We start from the raw sequence: 17186 nt of genomic DNA, 5'->3' as shown, positions 1-17186 counted from the left end.
ATCGCATTATGGTTAAACAATTATGTCCTTTTATGATAAACGATTAATTGGAATAGGTATTTAATGATATTTTTCTAGTCATCCTTTTCATACGACAAAATCAAATTATTTAACTTATTAAGCCGAGGTAGACGAAGCCTTATGACAAGTAACAAACATGTAGCTCTTTGTTCTGTCAATATCGGGGACGGTTGGGATACCGCTATGTTTGTTGTATTTTGGGACTGTACACTAATACGTCTTCATTTTGACAGGGGCATTGAGATACCGTCGAATGGTTATTGTTTATCAGTTGATGGAATAGTCATTGACCTAGTTCTCTCACATCGAACCACATCAGTATAAGAGCCGTTTGGAAAAAATACTGTAGAAGTAAAAACTTACGTGGGTTTGTTATCTGGGTTACTAAATGACTTAGTCTACTTAGCCAGGTTCTACATGATAATGTGTCATAAGAATAGTAAAATGAGCGCATAACAAACGAAAGTCGTTACATAGCAGTTTATCGAGTTGTAAATACTCAAGGTCAGTTTCCAATCGAGGGTAAAATCACAATAATATTAAAACATAAGAAATAATCAACGTTTATGTGTGCAATAAGAAATAAGTGACTAAATAATGACTCGGCCCTAATCAGACACAAAAGCACGTCTACTAGGAATGTAATCAACTAACATAATCACTCAAGTCAACATCTGAAAAGGGATAATAGTAATGAGTGATTTCCATCACGCCTCTCAGAAATCAATTAGCAAGAACCTCCTTAGAAGTGACAGTGCACATAAATTACTGTTTTACAGTAATGTATACAGCAGGGCAATCTTAGACCTGCTATCAGTGGTAAAAAAATGCACAAGTATGTCAGTGCTGTCGTACAATTATTAATATAACCTGAGCCAAAACAAAAAACCAAACGAATGGATTAAGAAATGATCTTCTAAACCTTGACAATAAAAACACGTGAGAGAGCAGTACGGTATATACACAGTGGCATACCCGAACCCAAAAGTCAGTCCCGCACGCGTCTGCCATATACAAAAGATCCAAGCTGGAAGAAGCAACAGAGAAAGACATCTCGTCCCGACGCTTCATCATCTCGGTGTCAATTTACGACATTACTAGCTGCCACCAACCATTTCCCCCATTCGAACTTTCCTCTCTGCAGGGGAATATTAGGAATATTAGGAGCCTAAGCGTCCGCGGGGGCTTCCACGTATTTATGTATATACACGCCGTATCATGGGGCAAGGAAGGGCGCGTGTATACCCAACGAGGACGATCATAATAATAAACGCGTGTCACGGGGTGTGTCATTAACGTCGCCGGCTCGCATGAGAATGAAGACATTACATTATGGGCTCGGGGTATGCGTGTAACGGTGTTGAGAGAGGCGTGGAATGGGGATTCCTTCCCGGCAAACATATGGCTCGCTTAATCGGGACAGAGGACGGATCTATCGAATATTGCGAGCTTTATGGCCTGCACTGAATAAATATGTCGTACAGTCGTCGTCGCCGGCGTTTAAGGTATTTGTTATGGGACAAGACGTGGGGGCTCCGTAGGTGTGATGTATGGATGGAGAGGTGATGAGGTGTCGCTACAATGCACTGGCCGAGATCGTTACAATGCCAGTTGCTCATTGGTGAAGCTGGTGCGCGTTGGGAGCAATGTGCATAATGTTGGTCTATTACGGTGACCATTAGGCCTTTTGATGTTTCGATGAAATATCACGTGGACCCTCATCGCTAGCAAGGATAATTCGTTCACACCCAAGTCGTCCATCTATGGTTTTCGTTGGAAAGTTTGGAACAGTGGATTTGCGACATTTGATCGGAACGTTTTCAACATTTTCTCATCAAAAATTAGCGTCATTGCTTCAACTGCGAAATGTATCGAGGATTAGTATGGAAAAAAAATCATTGATATTACAGATATTAAATTGATAGAAAGAGAGATGCGAATCAAACGAAGAATAGCCCCGGAAATCTTGATTCAATCTTTTTTCCCCGTTTTGTCACTGCGTATATGGACATTACTCCGACAGTACACCACAAGATACACACGCCGCAGCTCGGAAGGAAAAAAACTGGGTAGAAAAAGGGGAGGAGTCGGGTGGGGCACGAGGAGTATAATGTAATATCGCCCCATCCCCCCCTGCCATTGCCTGTCTCTCCGACTGATTTAATGAAAAATAGCTGAATTTTTTGTGTCTCTGCACCGTGAGCTAAGCAGCAGCAACACCATCGCACTGCTACGATGGCCGCGGGGCTCTGCTGGGGCACGCGATAGCCGGTTGCCACCGATTACCGTCGCCAAGCTGCCTCCCGGCAATTTTCTGCGAGATGAAATATACTTTTATCTCCCATGCTCCTTCCTCCCTTTTCGGACGTTCGTACACGGTGTGTTTATGGGCGCTGTGTGATCGTACGCGTGCATTGTTGAGGATTCGGGCGTTTTTCAGCTCGAGCAAACGGCTAGTAAAAAATCACTTTTTCTCGCCACGGTCGTTGGGGTCGTGTTTTATGTGGTTTGCTCTTGGATGAGACAGCACCAGGATGCTGCATTTGTCATGAAAAGTTTAGTGGTTGTTACTCCATATCGTGAGCCATTGTTTAAGGGATAACTTGGCCATCCAACTCTCTAGCTTTTTTACACGATATCTTGCTGAGTTGGCCGTTTTTTGAATATTGTTTCTCATACAGTTGAGCTTCACTAATAATCAAAATTGCAGAAAAATCCCAGCAACAGATACTAGTCCGCTTAGTAAATTGGATGTAAGATGTCGAAAAAGGAATAAATTATTATTTTCAACAGTAAAAATTTTGTTTTAACAGTAAAAATTATAGTTTAAATAGTAAAAATCATGGTTAGAACAGTAAAAAATCACTATGATGGAACAATAAACCTTAAAAGAATCGGTTAGTGAATTTTACTTTCCCGTGTCGAAATTTTTACAGTTCCAACCATAATTTTTACTTTTCGAATCGTAATTTTAGTTAAAAAAACGATAGTTTTTACTATTAAAAATAACAACTTTTCCCTTTTTTTTTTTTTTAATTTGCATTCGATTTACTGCGCGGAATGGTAATTTTTATTATTCTTCTCTCTCAGTGTACCAATGAGAAAAATTGCTGTACTCTCGAAGCTGGGAATCATTGATTGTTCAAAGTAACTATAATTTTCCCTGAACTAACACAATCAACTGGAAAATTGATTTAACACAATGCGTCATCCCTTCAAAAGTACAAACGTTGCAACAACAGCCCGAAGAAAAGTATTTATCGATCCATATCAATAGTTCGCTCTGAGACAAAACGTTTTAACGACACCTTGAAATATTAGCCCAATCATCCACACGTGAGTACACCGTGCAGTTTCGTTCTTCCGTGAGCAGCACATAATCGATTTATCGAGCTCTCGGTAGTTATCTCGTTATCGTAATCGATTGCTTTTATTAATAACAGTCCCTTGGGGTGTGGGAGGGTGAGCGCACACGTCGGAAGAACAGGTGAAGGTTGAGAAATCGAGAGGAAGAAAATTTGTTCCTTATTTTCCCTCCTCTCCCAGGAAAACGCGTTATATCGAGCTCCCCCGGGGGGAAAGATCCAACTGCCGAGCCTAATACGACGGCCGCGCGACCCCGTATGAAGATTAATCGCTCGCTGCCATAAAGCCATACGCTTCTCCCATTCCCTCTCTCCCTGCTTTCGTCCTTCTCTCTCACCTACCCAGCTTTTTCTACGGCTAGTCACGTGGATCATCCAGCGAGTCTAGCAAATTTAACGCTGTCTTGACTCTTCTTCTGGTGTATTCACATGGATCTATTTTTTTTTTTTTTTTTTACTTCTTGGTAGATAACGCATCAAGAGATAGACGAGTTGTGCTTTGGTGAAATATCGATTCGGACATGGTTTGCTTGAGAGATTTATTGGGTGGATTGCACAGTCGGACCAATTCCATCATCAGCTCAACGTCAACTCAACTCTGTCAAAAGAGCGAGATCAGAGTTTTATACACATCAGTTTAAGAATTCAACTTTAAATTATCGTGAAATAAATATTAGAGTTCGGCTTTTCTGATTATATGCGTTTTCATGCAAAGTAGGAATCAATAAATACAAAGTGAAGAAACCAAGAAAATTAACCAAGAGGATCCATCGATTGATACAGCCTAGTTATCATAAATCGTTTTTCATTACACCAAGTAAAAAATTTAAATAGTTACTTGCCTGAGATAAAAAAAATACTATTCTGGACACTCTTGGGCACTTCACTAAACACTAACTGGACTGTGTGCATGCATCTAAGCAACGTGCATACAGCTTTTTGTCCTAAGCATTAACAAACTTTCGTACACAAGCTACAATCATTTCCAACATTGTAGTTGTGATTATCATAATTAATGAACATTAAAATATCGTTGGACAATACAGTTTGTTCTCAAGTATTTTACTCTAATTACTTATGAAGAGTCCAGTACTGTTCTGGAAATCCTAAATAATAAATATCACTTTACCAAGTATAGCTTGAAGCATAATTTAGTGAAGGCATCCATTTTTAAGATACAACTATTGAGATTGACAGTAAGAAACTAATGTACAATTGGTTTACTGAATCTTATCCTTCAAGAAGTATCTCTTATCTATTCTTTAATTACCTTGTGTCTTCAAACGTTAGTTTAATTTTGAACAATTGTAATCTTTTGTTATCAAGTAAAGAACTTCATAAGACTACTGCAAATATAATTAAATTTCTCTTTTTATAAACTTATTGTTACCATATATTTTATGTAAACATATTTATGGGTAAAAAATACACATTTTTATGGTATTAAAAATTTTGGGTCGATTGGTTTTCATAGTAACATACAGAGACTTTCTATTCAAGTCCCTCACATATTATAAGCCATTCGTTTTCTATGAAAAAGTCCTACTCTATAGTTTATTGACATAAAAATCTGCGTATGACTAATTAGAGATATATGTACTCTAGATGATTGCCTTGTTGTTAAATCAACTTATGTCGATATTATTTCTAATAATGCTGCATAAAAAAACGAGTCTTGCTTTTGAATAATGCTTACAAAAGTATTTGTACTAACATTAATGCAAATATTAACCAACTCTTTTCATATTCTGTGGCTCATCATAGAAAATTCATAGAAAAATTCACTGTTACGTTGTATCTGCCTAATCCAGGAATCTACTAATTTTTCATAATGAGTTCATGAAATTAAAATATATCAAATACTGAAGCTCAATAAAGCTACACAGATCCATGGCTACTTTTGGCGACAACCAATATGAAACGCTCCTAGCCATCGTCGATGCCATAAAAAACCATAAAATAAACCGTAAAAAGTGAATTATCGATGTGCAGCTTGAGGCGATGGACGGGGTCGGTGGGGTGACTTTACACTGGTTTCCATTGATGGGCCAATAAAGCGGTACTTCAGCGTCCGCTCCGAAAAAGAAACACGCTTTCATCGTCACCCCTTACATATATTACACACTCGGTACTAAACCCTACTGATTTTACAACGCACCACTGCACCCTTTCTATCCCCTTCGCGCTCCCGCTTTGGCGATCCTCTTTCCGAAGATGCAATTAGGCCCTTATTGTCACTAGCTGAAGTTGATTGATATGTCTGTCATTTCGATATTTCATTATGTACATAGGTAGACTTTGTCTTCCATTGAATCCGAGGACTTGATTCTAAAAGATTTCTCATACGATTGAATATTCAAGTGACTGATCTACACTGGGATGCCAAGTGGAATACACACTATTTTCACATTTCCTACATCACTAGGTATAAATCGCGTTTTTTATCAAACAAAAGAATAATCACGCATAAAAAAACCTACCACATTAAGATGTATCAACATAAACGTCAGCCAAACTTTTTTATACATTCAAACAAAAACATTAGTCCCTGCCCACCTTTTTATCTGAATTATCTTATAGCAAGAATCACTTGTATCACCTGACATGATTACAAAACGGATCATAAAAAATCTCACGTCAATCATACGAAATTCTGCCCTTGAACTGTCAGTCAACAGCGCAACAGGGCATTTCCAAGCTCGACTCTATCTAAATTCAATGAGCATTAGGTGGATCTGGTTGAGCTTGCGTTCTTAATCATATTTGATATTCAGCCGAAGAATGTAACATCCGCTGATTATAAATTCCTTGGAAGAGAGAGAGCATCCCGTTGAAAACCCGAGACTGGCGTACTATTTGCATCGGGCAAACAGAAAGACGCTAACGAGGCGTTGATTGTGACATGGCGTGGGGGCCAGAGGGAAAAGAAGATAGTCACGATCGTGGTATTGGTGACGATGATCTAATTAGGCGCTACTTAATTAGTCAGGTGTAGCATCCCTCTCGGGCTCTAATCCACTGTGAGCTTCTCCCCCCGAGCTAGCTCTCTTTCTCTACTTGTATTTCATTAGGCATGGCTCACCGAGGGTGCGGAGTCCACCCAGCCAGTGGCTCGCAAATCCGTCGCTCTTTCTCCTTTATCTTTCCTTTGGAGGTATTGCACAATAGCTGCAGCTCTTGTTTCTCCATCGTCCATGACGTCGGACAACGACAACCGGAAACGCCAGTCAGGCAGAAAATTCCTCAAGTATAGTGTTTGTGAGCATAATAGGCCAAAGACCCCTGCGAATGAGGACCACTGCCTTGCCCCGCGATCTGCTTCAACCTCCTACCCTCGTGCTGCCGTTAACTAGCCAACTAAGTTTAAACACTGGTTTAAACTCTGGTTAAACTCTGGCTCCTTTCCCCCTGAGTTGGTTGTCTCGCTATACTCCCCAGTCTGCTTGTCGGAGATCAGTGGGAGATCGTCGTCCCCGAAGAAAAAGTTTTCAAGTTTGCTCTCTTTATACTCCCATGAAGCGATGAGCTCTGTGTATTGTAGTTCACGTTTTGATTTTTCGGGATACCCAAGATTGACGGAACGGTTTGACCTGTTGGGGTGGTGATGTATGGATGTTTAGTCATCTTTCGTTGTGGCTATTTGATGAAGCTGCCCTTAGGCCACAGGTTGGAGCTTATTCATTCTACGTACTACACCTAGACTCTTTTCATTTATCAAAGTCGTAAGAGGTTTCTCAATTTAGGTGATATAAAAACTAGAAAATGCTACCTGATTGAGTTTCCACCAACGTGTCTAATTCCAAGGTTTGCCCCAAAAGTATTTATTTCGAAACATTTGACTCAATTTCTGATCCATGAGTGCAATTACATTATACACCGGATTTAAGATCGATGTCCCAGTACTCGGTGATATCCCAATTGTCGATCATTTGGCTGATATATCCCATATTAATTTTCAAAACATAGATAAAACGGGTAGTTATTCAGACACTAAAAGATTAATTTTTCAATAAAAATGTACTTGTATATCCAATTAAAAATATAATGAAGGCTTACAAAAGAGAAAAAGTGAGTGAATATTGTGACGTTCCGTCTGTGTAAGTGAGCGAGTAACGGGACATCCACCTTAGCAACTACTTTCTGTTGTCGTACGCTTTCGCTATACAAGATGTATGGAGACGTTAGTGCAATTTTTAGATAGTCAGGATTATTTGCTTTGAAAGAGTATTCTCCTACAAGTGCATACTTTTAAGTCACGGACTGAAAAAAGCAGAGTTTTTTCAACTGTTGTTCCTTAAAATAACACATGAGAGCCAAAAACATATATTCTTGTGAGAAATAATTGTTAAATAACAATAGCGTAGCAGAAAAATGCGAAGACCCAATTGTTCAGGACGTAATGATTCTTATTTTCAAAATGAAAGAACAGAGCGGAGGAAGAATATGTATGGTAAGCTGAGGGGTAGGTACAAGTCCTTCCTCATTTTTTTTCATCAGCTGGCGTAGGTAAAGACCAAAAGAAGAGGAAGAAGTTGGCTGGATTTACTTTGACGAGAAGCTCCGACCCGCACAACAATCAACGTATACGTACGTATGTGCACACGTGTGAGCCAAGAACGAGCGAGCGAGCGTCTAACTCGATTGCGTTAGTTTAGTTACAGACTACGAGAGGAGGGGGAGAGGGCGAGGGAGAGAGACGAAGGGACGACCAAGTTGCGCAGTAGTGGTGCGGTGGCGCGAGGCATGTTGGGGTGGCCGTGATTAGATTTACATGTGGGTAGAGGCAGATGTACGCACACGAGACCGAGACGAGCCTATCCCGATCTCTGTCTCGTTTGCTCTTCTCTCGGTAAATATTAACCCAGAGGGTGAGAGGGAGACCTCTTTGATTGTCGCGAATTTCCATGTTGCGGTGGGTTTTGCGGTTTACAGACCAAGGGAAGCTGACGCGTGCCAGATTTGACATTTCGGTTTTGTACGGGTGTGTACGTGAATTCACGTGTGATTAGCTCGTAAGTTTGTTATTTTGTTTCATTTCTTTTCTTATATCATGAATAAAGAACAGGATTTAGTCAACTTTAGTAATTGTTTCAACTCCTACTTTTCGGGTCGTAATTAGATATAAGTTTTCTTGGCGTTGGTCTATTTGTATTTGAAAAAAGACTATATGAGCCTTTTTGGTTGCCTAATATAATGAATTACAACTTTATCAACGCTTTGCTTGTTTTAATCTAAGTTTCTATTCAGATTTTTTTAGTAAATAGACTAATACCAATTCCAATTGACACAACAGTAAGTATTTTATTTACCTATTAAAATAAAACTAAAGATGTCATTTGTGTACAGGTATAGTATTGAAACCAGAAGTACCAAAACATAAATAATGTGTCACTTTGAAATTGCGTCTACCATTACGAATAGACAATTTTTGATAAACATTACGTGCAATCTATTCGCCTTACAGAGCCAGTTTTTCAAATCGATCGTTTCGGCATTGGTCCAATAATCCGTAAACATGCCAAATCAGCGTGAAGAATCCATTAATCACGTGAACCTGACCTGCTGAAATTTCAAGAATTCCACCCCACACAGACACGCGTACAGCCCCTACATAGTTGTAACACCCGAAGCAACGCCAAAGCCTTCCGGTCGATCGACTTCGGGGTCCATTGTGTGTCCGGCAACGGCACTGCCCCTACTTTCGTCAAATGAACCACGAAAATACAAGAGGAGGAGAGAGAATGAATAAGAGCGCCCAGTCAAGTCGAAAGTCCGTTCTCCACGAGAGATCGTATCCTTCGATGATTGGCGACAATTTTCCATTACTATGTATCGCTGCCGATCTCCGCGCAATTCTCTCTCTTGCTGTCGGCGTAAATATCTCCACGTCCGCGCTTACGCAGCTTGTTTACAGCTCGGGACCGCGTAAATTTTCGCCCTTCCCGTGCAGTATATTCACCCGTTCGAGCAAGATCACGCTCGATCGAGCAATTCCCGAGGCTTATCGCAGTCACGCTGGACCGACGAGCCGCTCGATCTCTAGCTCGGATGAAAAGTATACGGCTACTCCGGTAAGGACTTCATTGTTACCGTACACCATACACATTACAGCGAGAGAGTCTGATCCATCAGCGCGGCTTCAGCAGCAGATGCGAAACGGCGTACCCGCGCGTCTATAGCGGCCGATGTCTTTTCGTGTACGCGATATCCGATCGCTGTTGCGCGCGATGAACACGTCAGGAGCACGCCAGGGTCGGGACTGCGTGCCGTTGCTACGGCCACTTCTTCGACTTTTTTTTCACGCGCGTGTAAACTTGACGCTGCTCGTTTTTTCGCTCTGCACTCGTGACTTTACGGAATCGTGTCTGTAGTTGAACGATCGGTGTTCCTTGCGATGGAATTTCAGAGTTTTTTTTCGACGGAGTTCTCGATTGGGTGCGTTACCATTTGTAGCAGGGTGGGTTTTATACGGGGGAAGTAAGACATTGGGAACTTAGAAATTACAAATAAATCAGAAGTGTTGTGTTGGTCTTCAAATTAACATAGCAATGAAACATCTTTGAAAGTTCAAATACTTGTCAACTCGTCTAGAGAACTTGTTTGACTGACAGATCAATGATAAACAACAAATCGTGGGCTAAATAAACTTAATTTTGCATTAAAATGCTAAAACTACATTTTCTTTCAATTTCGGAGATCACCTTAAAATCAAATTGTAAAATGTATCAACACGGATCCGTACAATCAACTAGGGATACTTTACTGAAATAACATTCCTTTTAAGTAATCCTAAGAGACTTTCAAGCTAAGGAAATGTATTTAATTGGCAGAATTCAGTTATGAACTGGTTATTTCTTGTGACGATGTTAAATCTTCAAAGTCCAAAAGCCATGTAAAATTTAAATAAAAAATAAATGAGATCACAGTTAAAAGACTATAGTTTTTCAATTTCCTTGCTAATTTGCTGCATTCAAATAGATGAGCTGTAACTGGAAACAAAAGTAATTTTGGCTGTGATTTTTGAATGAAGTTTGAGTGGAACGAGTTGACAAAGATTTTTTTTTTGCAATCGAACCCTTTGATTAGATAGCTGTCATTGATGAGTTGAAGGAAATTTATTTAAGCTTCACTTGAAGGTCTTTTGAATGTGCCTGTGACACTGACTGTTCGTAATTATAATAAAATATTACGGCATAACACGTGCTCATAATTTAATTTGTCTACTGCTCCAGCAGAATAGTTAAATGAACAAGTAATTTTATAACTATCAAGTAATGAAATGTAAGTTTCAAGTAGATTTTCATGAATATTTAGAGGATTGTGACGTAAAATAAAGTGACTTTAGAAATACTTTCTACTACATAGAAACATTTATCTTCTTATGAACATTAATTAATGAAGATCACATTAGTATCAAAGTAAGGAGAACCTCTTTAATTGTTAGAGCTGGTATTGATATCTTTAAGAAGCCAATGGCAAAGTGCTGGTTAAACTTTTTCAAAATTTTTATTTTATAAATAGCATTTAAACATCAACTAACAAAATATATATTTTTATTTACAGGTCTTTTCAAGGTCAACGTTTCCGTAACAACAGATCCCTAAGATATGGCCGAACTTGATCCAACAGGTGTATCCTTTGTTAGGGAGTTATTTATACTCATGTATCTACTTTTTTTTTACTGATTTTCAAATTCGTAGCACACATTAGCTAATCAAAAAAATAGCTCTAGCGTACGTCCCCACAGTCTTTCGTAATCGCGCCGTCACTTATTTCCAGCCTCAACTCCAACGTCAAAGGTAAAAATTCCAGCCGCATCGTCGATTAAAGCCACGTCGTCTAAGTTTCGTCGAGCCTTGGCTACTGTGCGCAATAAAATACATTACCTCTGTTTAGTTACTGGCTTACGTTCGCGCTTACGACAGACGAACAAATGAGAATTACCATGCGGTGATTCGTCCCTGCCATACACTAGCTAGAGGTCTGACTTATTGCAACATCAGAAGTGGAAGAAAAGGTGAATTAATATTACTACATGCATATATTATTATGATTGTATCTATACTTGATTAAAAACTCTTGCTACATCACAAAAACTGCTTCAAGCGTCTATGGATTAGCGAAAGGAATATTTGCAGAAACAAACTACTGCTGTCATCCTTCATCGTGTCAATGACACGTTAACCGTGCAATAAAACGATGAAGCGCATAATTTTTACCATTCGGGTAATCACGATTAAACTACTTGGAAAAATTATATTGACGTCCGTGATTTGAATTTGCGTCAATCGCGTATATTACATTTTAGAAAGAGGGAAGCACCAAAACGAGTCTTTGGAAGGTAGATTGTTCACAGAGATAAAAGAGAGCTGGATGAAGAGTAAAGAGAATTCGATACCTCGTACTGCGCACATGCGAGAAAAATTCCCGAATGGTAAGTTATTAGCGTGACGTACAGTCGGAACCCAAACCTCCTAGCTCCTCGCGTCGATACACGCGACGCGTATACGTATACATTTGCCATTTACAGAATAATTTGGTTTGCTCGCACTCGAGTTGACGAGCATGTGCGGCACAAGTTTCGGACTGACAGACAGTTGGGAGACAATCGCCTCCTTGCTCCGTCGCTCTGCACCGCCCCTCGCGTTGATTCCATCCGTCCACGTGAGTGCGCATTTTTTTAGCGACAGAGTCCTTTTTTTCCTTCCCTTCGCTTCTGCATTACGTACGTACATGTTGTTCTAGCTTGATTTAGTTAGCCGTAGGTTGGATTCGGGTCTGGGCTCGATGGATGTGTTTGAGAGGGGATTACTTGAGGGAAGAAATGTGACGTCTTGTCTCGTGCCTTTGTTGTTTTCCCCATCCCTCGCTCTCGCAGTGGATTCATAAGGACGATTGGTTCTACTGTAGGTATACCTCATGTTTACAGGGATGGAATGTACTTTTGATATGACTCTCCACTACCGACGTCATAATCATATTTTATGAAATGTATTGAATTTTAAAAACTATGGTACTATACTTTGAGTCTAATGGTATTCTGGTGTACAAACACCACAAGGATCTAGGCTAGAATTGAAGATGGATTATTTCAGATGTTAACTCACCTTTGACGGATTTGTTGGGTGGTGGTAAGTCGCGACCCCACGGAGGATCGCCGTGACCTGAGAAGTCCCGTAATTTGAGATACGATATCGTGAGCCTTATGATCGAAGCCTTGTCCAACTGGGATGTTATGGCTGGGGGCAGGGGTAGCATCTTTGCCAGCTCGTAGAACTCAAAGTTCTCCTTGCCCCGTCGTGACCTCGCTGCGTCCCTGCTCTTTTCTTTTCGCAGCTCGAGAACACTGCAAAATAAAACACGAAAAAAAGATAAGATTTGGTGTTTTTGGTTGCTGCACGAATAGTTTGAAGATGATTTTATGATCATTGATTATTGGTTTCGAAATCTGGAAGTGAGTGTGATTAATTTTTTTTTTTTTTTTGTATTGGTTAACGAGCTTTTAGTTACTTTGATTGATATTATTCCGACTATGACTTTTACACATATTATTAAGTGTGTCCTGGATGAAAGAAACCTGCAAAAATAACTGTAGAGTACTCTTACATGTTTCACTGTAGAGTACTCTTGTATTTTTTTTATAGATAAATTTTATTAAAGTCGTACAAATTCAACTGCAATGGTATTGCTTGAAATTTTTCAATACAACATTAAAACAGAGTTTTTACAACAAGTCAGTTATAATCAAGTGTAAACGCATCTTTGAGGTGAGTTCAAAAATTTTAATTGTAACAAAATTGTGTTTGAATACCTTAGAGTTGCAGCCTAGGTGTTATACGAATAATTTCACCAAGTACAGCTTGGATATAAATAAATAATTTCACTTTTCTGTTATTTTCATTAATATTGTGCGTTAAAACTAGATGTGAAATTTTCGCATGTAGAAGTGTAAAAAATTTCCTACAACTAAAGTTTCGCAACAAACATTTTATTTTTGCCTTGATGTGTGAACACATTTTGTTAGGATTGACTTGAAAAAATATTAGTGTAGGTATTCTTTTATTTCAGAAAATTTAAGATGATTCATTTGTACAATAAGAAAAAATTTCGTATGGTCATAATAAATGTGTTAAGTCATCAAAGTCAAATGTGCAGTTTACACAACTTTATTTTTTTTAGGAAAACTGACATTTTTTGCTATAATTTTTAAAAATGCTATAATTTGACACGCTCTTATTTTAATGTTTATAATGATGTAAAAAAAGCAGATTTTTTACATTTGAATTTAAAAAAAAAAGGTCATCAACATTTTGGTCCACGGAATCCATTACTCATATTTGCAGTCAATTATTTGGCCCTCCATGATATAACTCAAGAGTTAATTCGAATTGGGTTGGATCACTCATGAGTATAAATTTTAACATACTTTGTCTTAACTGAGTATCAATATTGTTTATTCATAGTTTCTGTTTTATTCGTGTTATATTATGTTATATGAAGCTTTGAAAGAGCTGTAAGATTGGGTAGATTATGCATCACACAAAGATGTTAATTTTTTTTTTTTTTAAAGCATGGCAATGTTTTATTTACTTACTAATCTTATCCTGCCTTGTATGATGCCCAAAACAGTACTTATAGTCAATAAAAATAAAAGCACATAACTAAGACTATCTTCAAGTCTTTTTTACCATTGAGATTGATACAAAGTTTGACTCTCGATTTCATCCAAACACAATCGATCATCCATTTGTTTTAGTCATTACTTCTCCTTCACAGAACAAATGCTTTAGTTATTTGGTTCATAAAAGGGCAAACGAGATTATTTCATGTGAGAAGTGCACTTCACAGAGGTTTTTAAAACAAGTAGCCCTATGGCCTATCTCAATATGCATGTCTCACGTTTGGGCTCACTCATCTACAAGATAACACACAAATTAATACGGTGCCCTCAACTTTCTATCCCTACTATCCTTCATTACAACTATGCCTTGGTTAATTACTTCACAACTAGATTGTAATCAGTGTTCATGTAACTATAAACTTATATTTCTATTATAACCTCGAGTTAAAAATTATAACCAAGTAACCAATTTAATCTTGAAGCATCAAATATCGGCTTAAAACAGTCTTCAATCAATATACTTGTGAGTACAGCAACTCGTGCGTAAAGAAGTCAATAGAACACACCACGAAACTTTTATCACATTGTCATACTTCATGCCTATCATTGTAGCATATACTTTTGTCGACTTTGGAAAGTAAAATTGTCCATTATAGTTTTTGGGCCGATTAAAGAGTTTCGGTTTTTTGGACAAAGGTGATAAAAATTACCTGATAGCCCAAACAATCACGAGGCGCTAAAAAATCGTAAGCAACTAGTAGGTATATGCAGTGCAGTAGTACCTACAGCGCAAAGGTAGGCGTGCCGTTAGGTACTGGCTCTCTCAGGGTATTATCCACACGAACCTCTAAACAGCTATGGTACACGCACCCGCATGCATTATTCAATTTACCACAGAACCCTGCGCACGTCCCACGGTCCCCATGTAGTACCACACACGCGTGTACAAGCAGATAGCAAACCCTCAGTGAGGGAAAGGTGGTTTATGCCGCGTATAGCATAAGCTCGAGGTGTGCATCATACATCCGATCGAAAATGCAAGCGCGGGCAGGAGGGGAGGCCGGAGGTGGGGGAGCCAGCCACGCCTCTTTCGCGGCCGCACTTCCGGTTTTGCCGCGAGCTGTAAGTTTACCGGGCCAATGGACGACAAGCTGCGCCCCTCTTTTCCATCAGGCAGACATCACCGGTACAGTGGTAACAGACTTGTGCCGTACGGTATTATTGTATATACATTGATGTTTTTTGTTAGAACATAATATATATAGAGAACAATCCCATATTAACAGGTGGCAAGGGCAGGGGTACCATTGAATGGCTTCTGAAATAGTTCTATACCATATACTCTATCGTTAAACTTTTTTTCAGAAGTTGAATTTTATTTATGTATAGTTTAGTTTTGTAATGGAATGATTATTAGACTGAAGAGTGTAAGCTCTTGAGAAATAAATCTTTGTAGTTGACCAATTGGATAAGATGACAAAGCAGAAGATTTTAGGTTGAAATCGATGCTATTAAGCTTACTTAGGATTTTACTTGGCGTAAAATAATAACCTTATAATTGTACGAGGGAACAGTTTTCTCTAACCACTTAACGATGAGAAAATTGTACAAATCTGTGATTTATATCCATTTTTTTTCACGTATCTTCAGGAACATATCTTTGTAGTTGTTATGGGATCTCTGAAGAACAGACGGTTTTAAACCGCAATTCAGGGACATTAGAAACTTTTTACGATTGAAGTAAAAAAGCCATCATGACCCAATGTTCGATTAAAAGTTGAAGATTTCAAAAAGCACGCGGAGCATTAAGAATAAATCACTGTGACGAATAGTGGCCCAAAAGACGTAGGGACCATCGCTACTCTTCTCACTTGGCTCGGATAAAGAGATCCCCGGCGTCTCGTTTGTCCTGCGGTGCTTGAATGTAGAATTGAGGTGGAAGACGAGAAAAAAGCAGCTCAAAAGCCAACGAAGCAGAAACGATTAAACGTGCCATTTTCTTAGCCCCCTCACCAAAAAAGGGTTAAAAACAAGATGGGTTTTTATTGGTGGCTCATTACGCTTAACGACTGTAAAACGGCGCAGTCGTCGTCTTGAGACGAGAGACAAGGTTTTCGGGAGAGCGCGTCGGCCATTAGCCGCGGAGCGCAGGACAAAAGTCGTAAAGAAGAGGCGCCAGGGCTACTACCTTTTCTTGCCGAGCGTCATGGGAATCTTTTGGAGTATGAGCGTGCGGGTGGGCAGACGAGGAGGTACCAAAGGGTTGAGCAGAGAGAGAAAAAGATTAAGGAAATGTTGCATGGGGGGAAGAAGGTTAGAGGGAGAAAGAGATGGGTGTATGGCGTTGATCGAGAGGCTGATAAGCACAAGGGGGAGAAAGAGAGGATGATCTTATTTACGCTCGCGCAGTACGACTTGCTGATTACTATTTTGATGAGAACATGTTGTTGACTGCTTATGATATCAAACAACGGTGACGATGTTTTTCATTTAGATTTTTAATTTTGTGGTGCTGGAAATTCAAACTTAAAAACGTGCTCTCTTGCTCCATTTCTAAAAGAAAAAAAAACTTCATGGGAATGTACAAATAAAATTTTGGCATTTGGCGGGTAACTTAGTTTAAGCCTTGCTGATATTTAAAAAAAAAGATCATTTTTCCTTCGATTTGATGCAACGTTATAAGTAGTAAAAAGTTTTTTAAGAAATAAGGATCTTTCGGTCCATTAGAAAAAAAAAAACTGAAATATCGCAGGGCACACTTGAGATGTTTGTTACTTTATATTGAAATATAGCATTTTTTAACATTTTAAATTAAAATTCGTTAAACTTGTTACTATTTTGAATAATTTTACGTCAGAGTTATTATGATAGGAATAGCTTTAAAAAAATCAAAAGTCATAAGGACGATATGGACGAGTTTACCTTTCAATTTTTTCAAGGATTAAACCACAAACCAAGCCTCGCAAAAAGTTTCAACCATAATTACAAACAAGAGAATTGGCAGTAATTAAACAGACAGCCGAATGTTCTAGAAAAAGTTTTATTGTTGTTAATCCCTCGCAGGCAATCAAATCAACGGCAACGACCTGAGGCATATTGGGGAATCGAAGGAAGAAAAAAGCGAGTTAGTCGGACTGAAATGACAAGCCGTAAAACTGGCAGGAGATCGACGAGAATGA

General features: G+C 39.0%; 1 protein-coding gene across 1 annotated transcript in view; it reads right to left on the bottom strand.

Moving 5' to 3' along the window:
- Positions 1-17186, bottom strand: part of LOC106644186 (protein trachealess) — a 363163-nt gene that overhangs the window by 23481 nt on the left and 322496 nt on the right. Inside the window, exon 6 of the mRNA XM_089596061.1 lies at positions 12494-12732. Coding sequence (XP_089452187.1) covers positions 12494-12732 — 239 coding nt within the window. The remainder of the gene's footprint in view (positions 1-12493; positions 12733-17186) is intronic.

Source organism: Copidosoma floridanum, unplaced genomic scaffold (assembly GCF_036245765.1).
Source record: "Copidosoma floridanum isolate Cflo_tuat_1 unplaced genomic scaffold, Cflo_Japanese_pri ptg000029l, whole genome shotgun sequence".
Classification (NCBI taxonomy): domain Eukaryota; kingdom Metazoa; phylum Arthropoda; class Insecta; order Hymenoptera; family Encyrtidae; genus Copidosoma; species Copidosoma floridanum.
The sequence above is the reverse complement of the archived record's forward strand: the minus strand, read 5'-3'. Positions and strand labels throughout refer to the sequence as shown.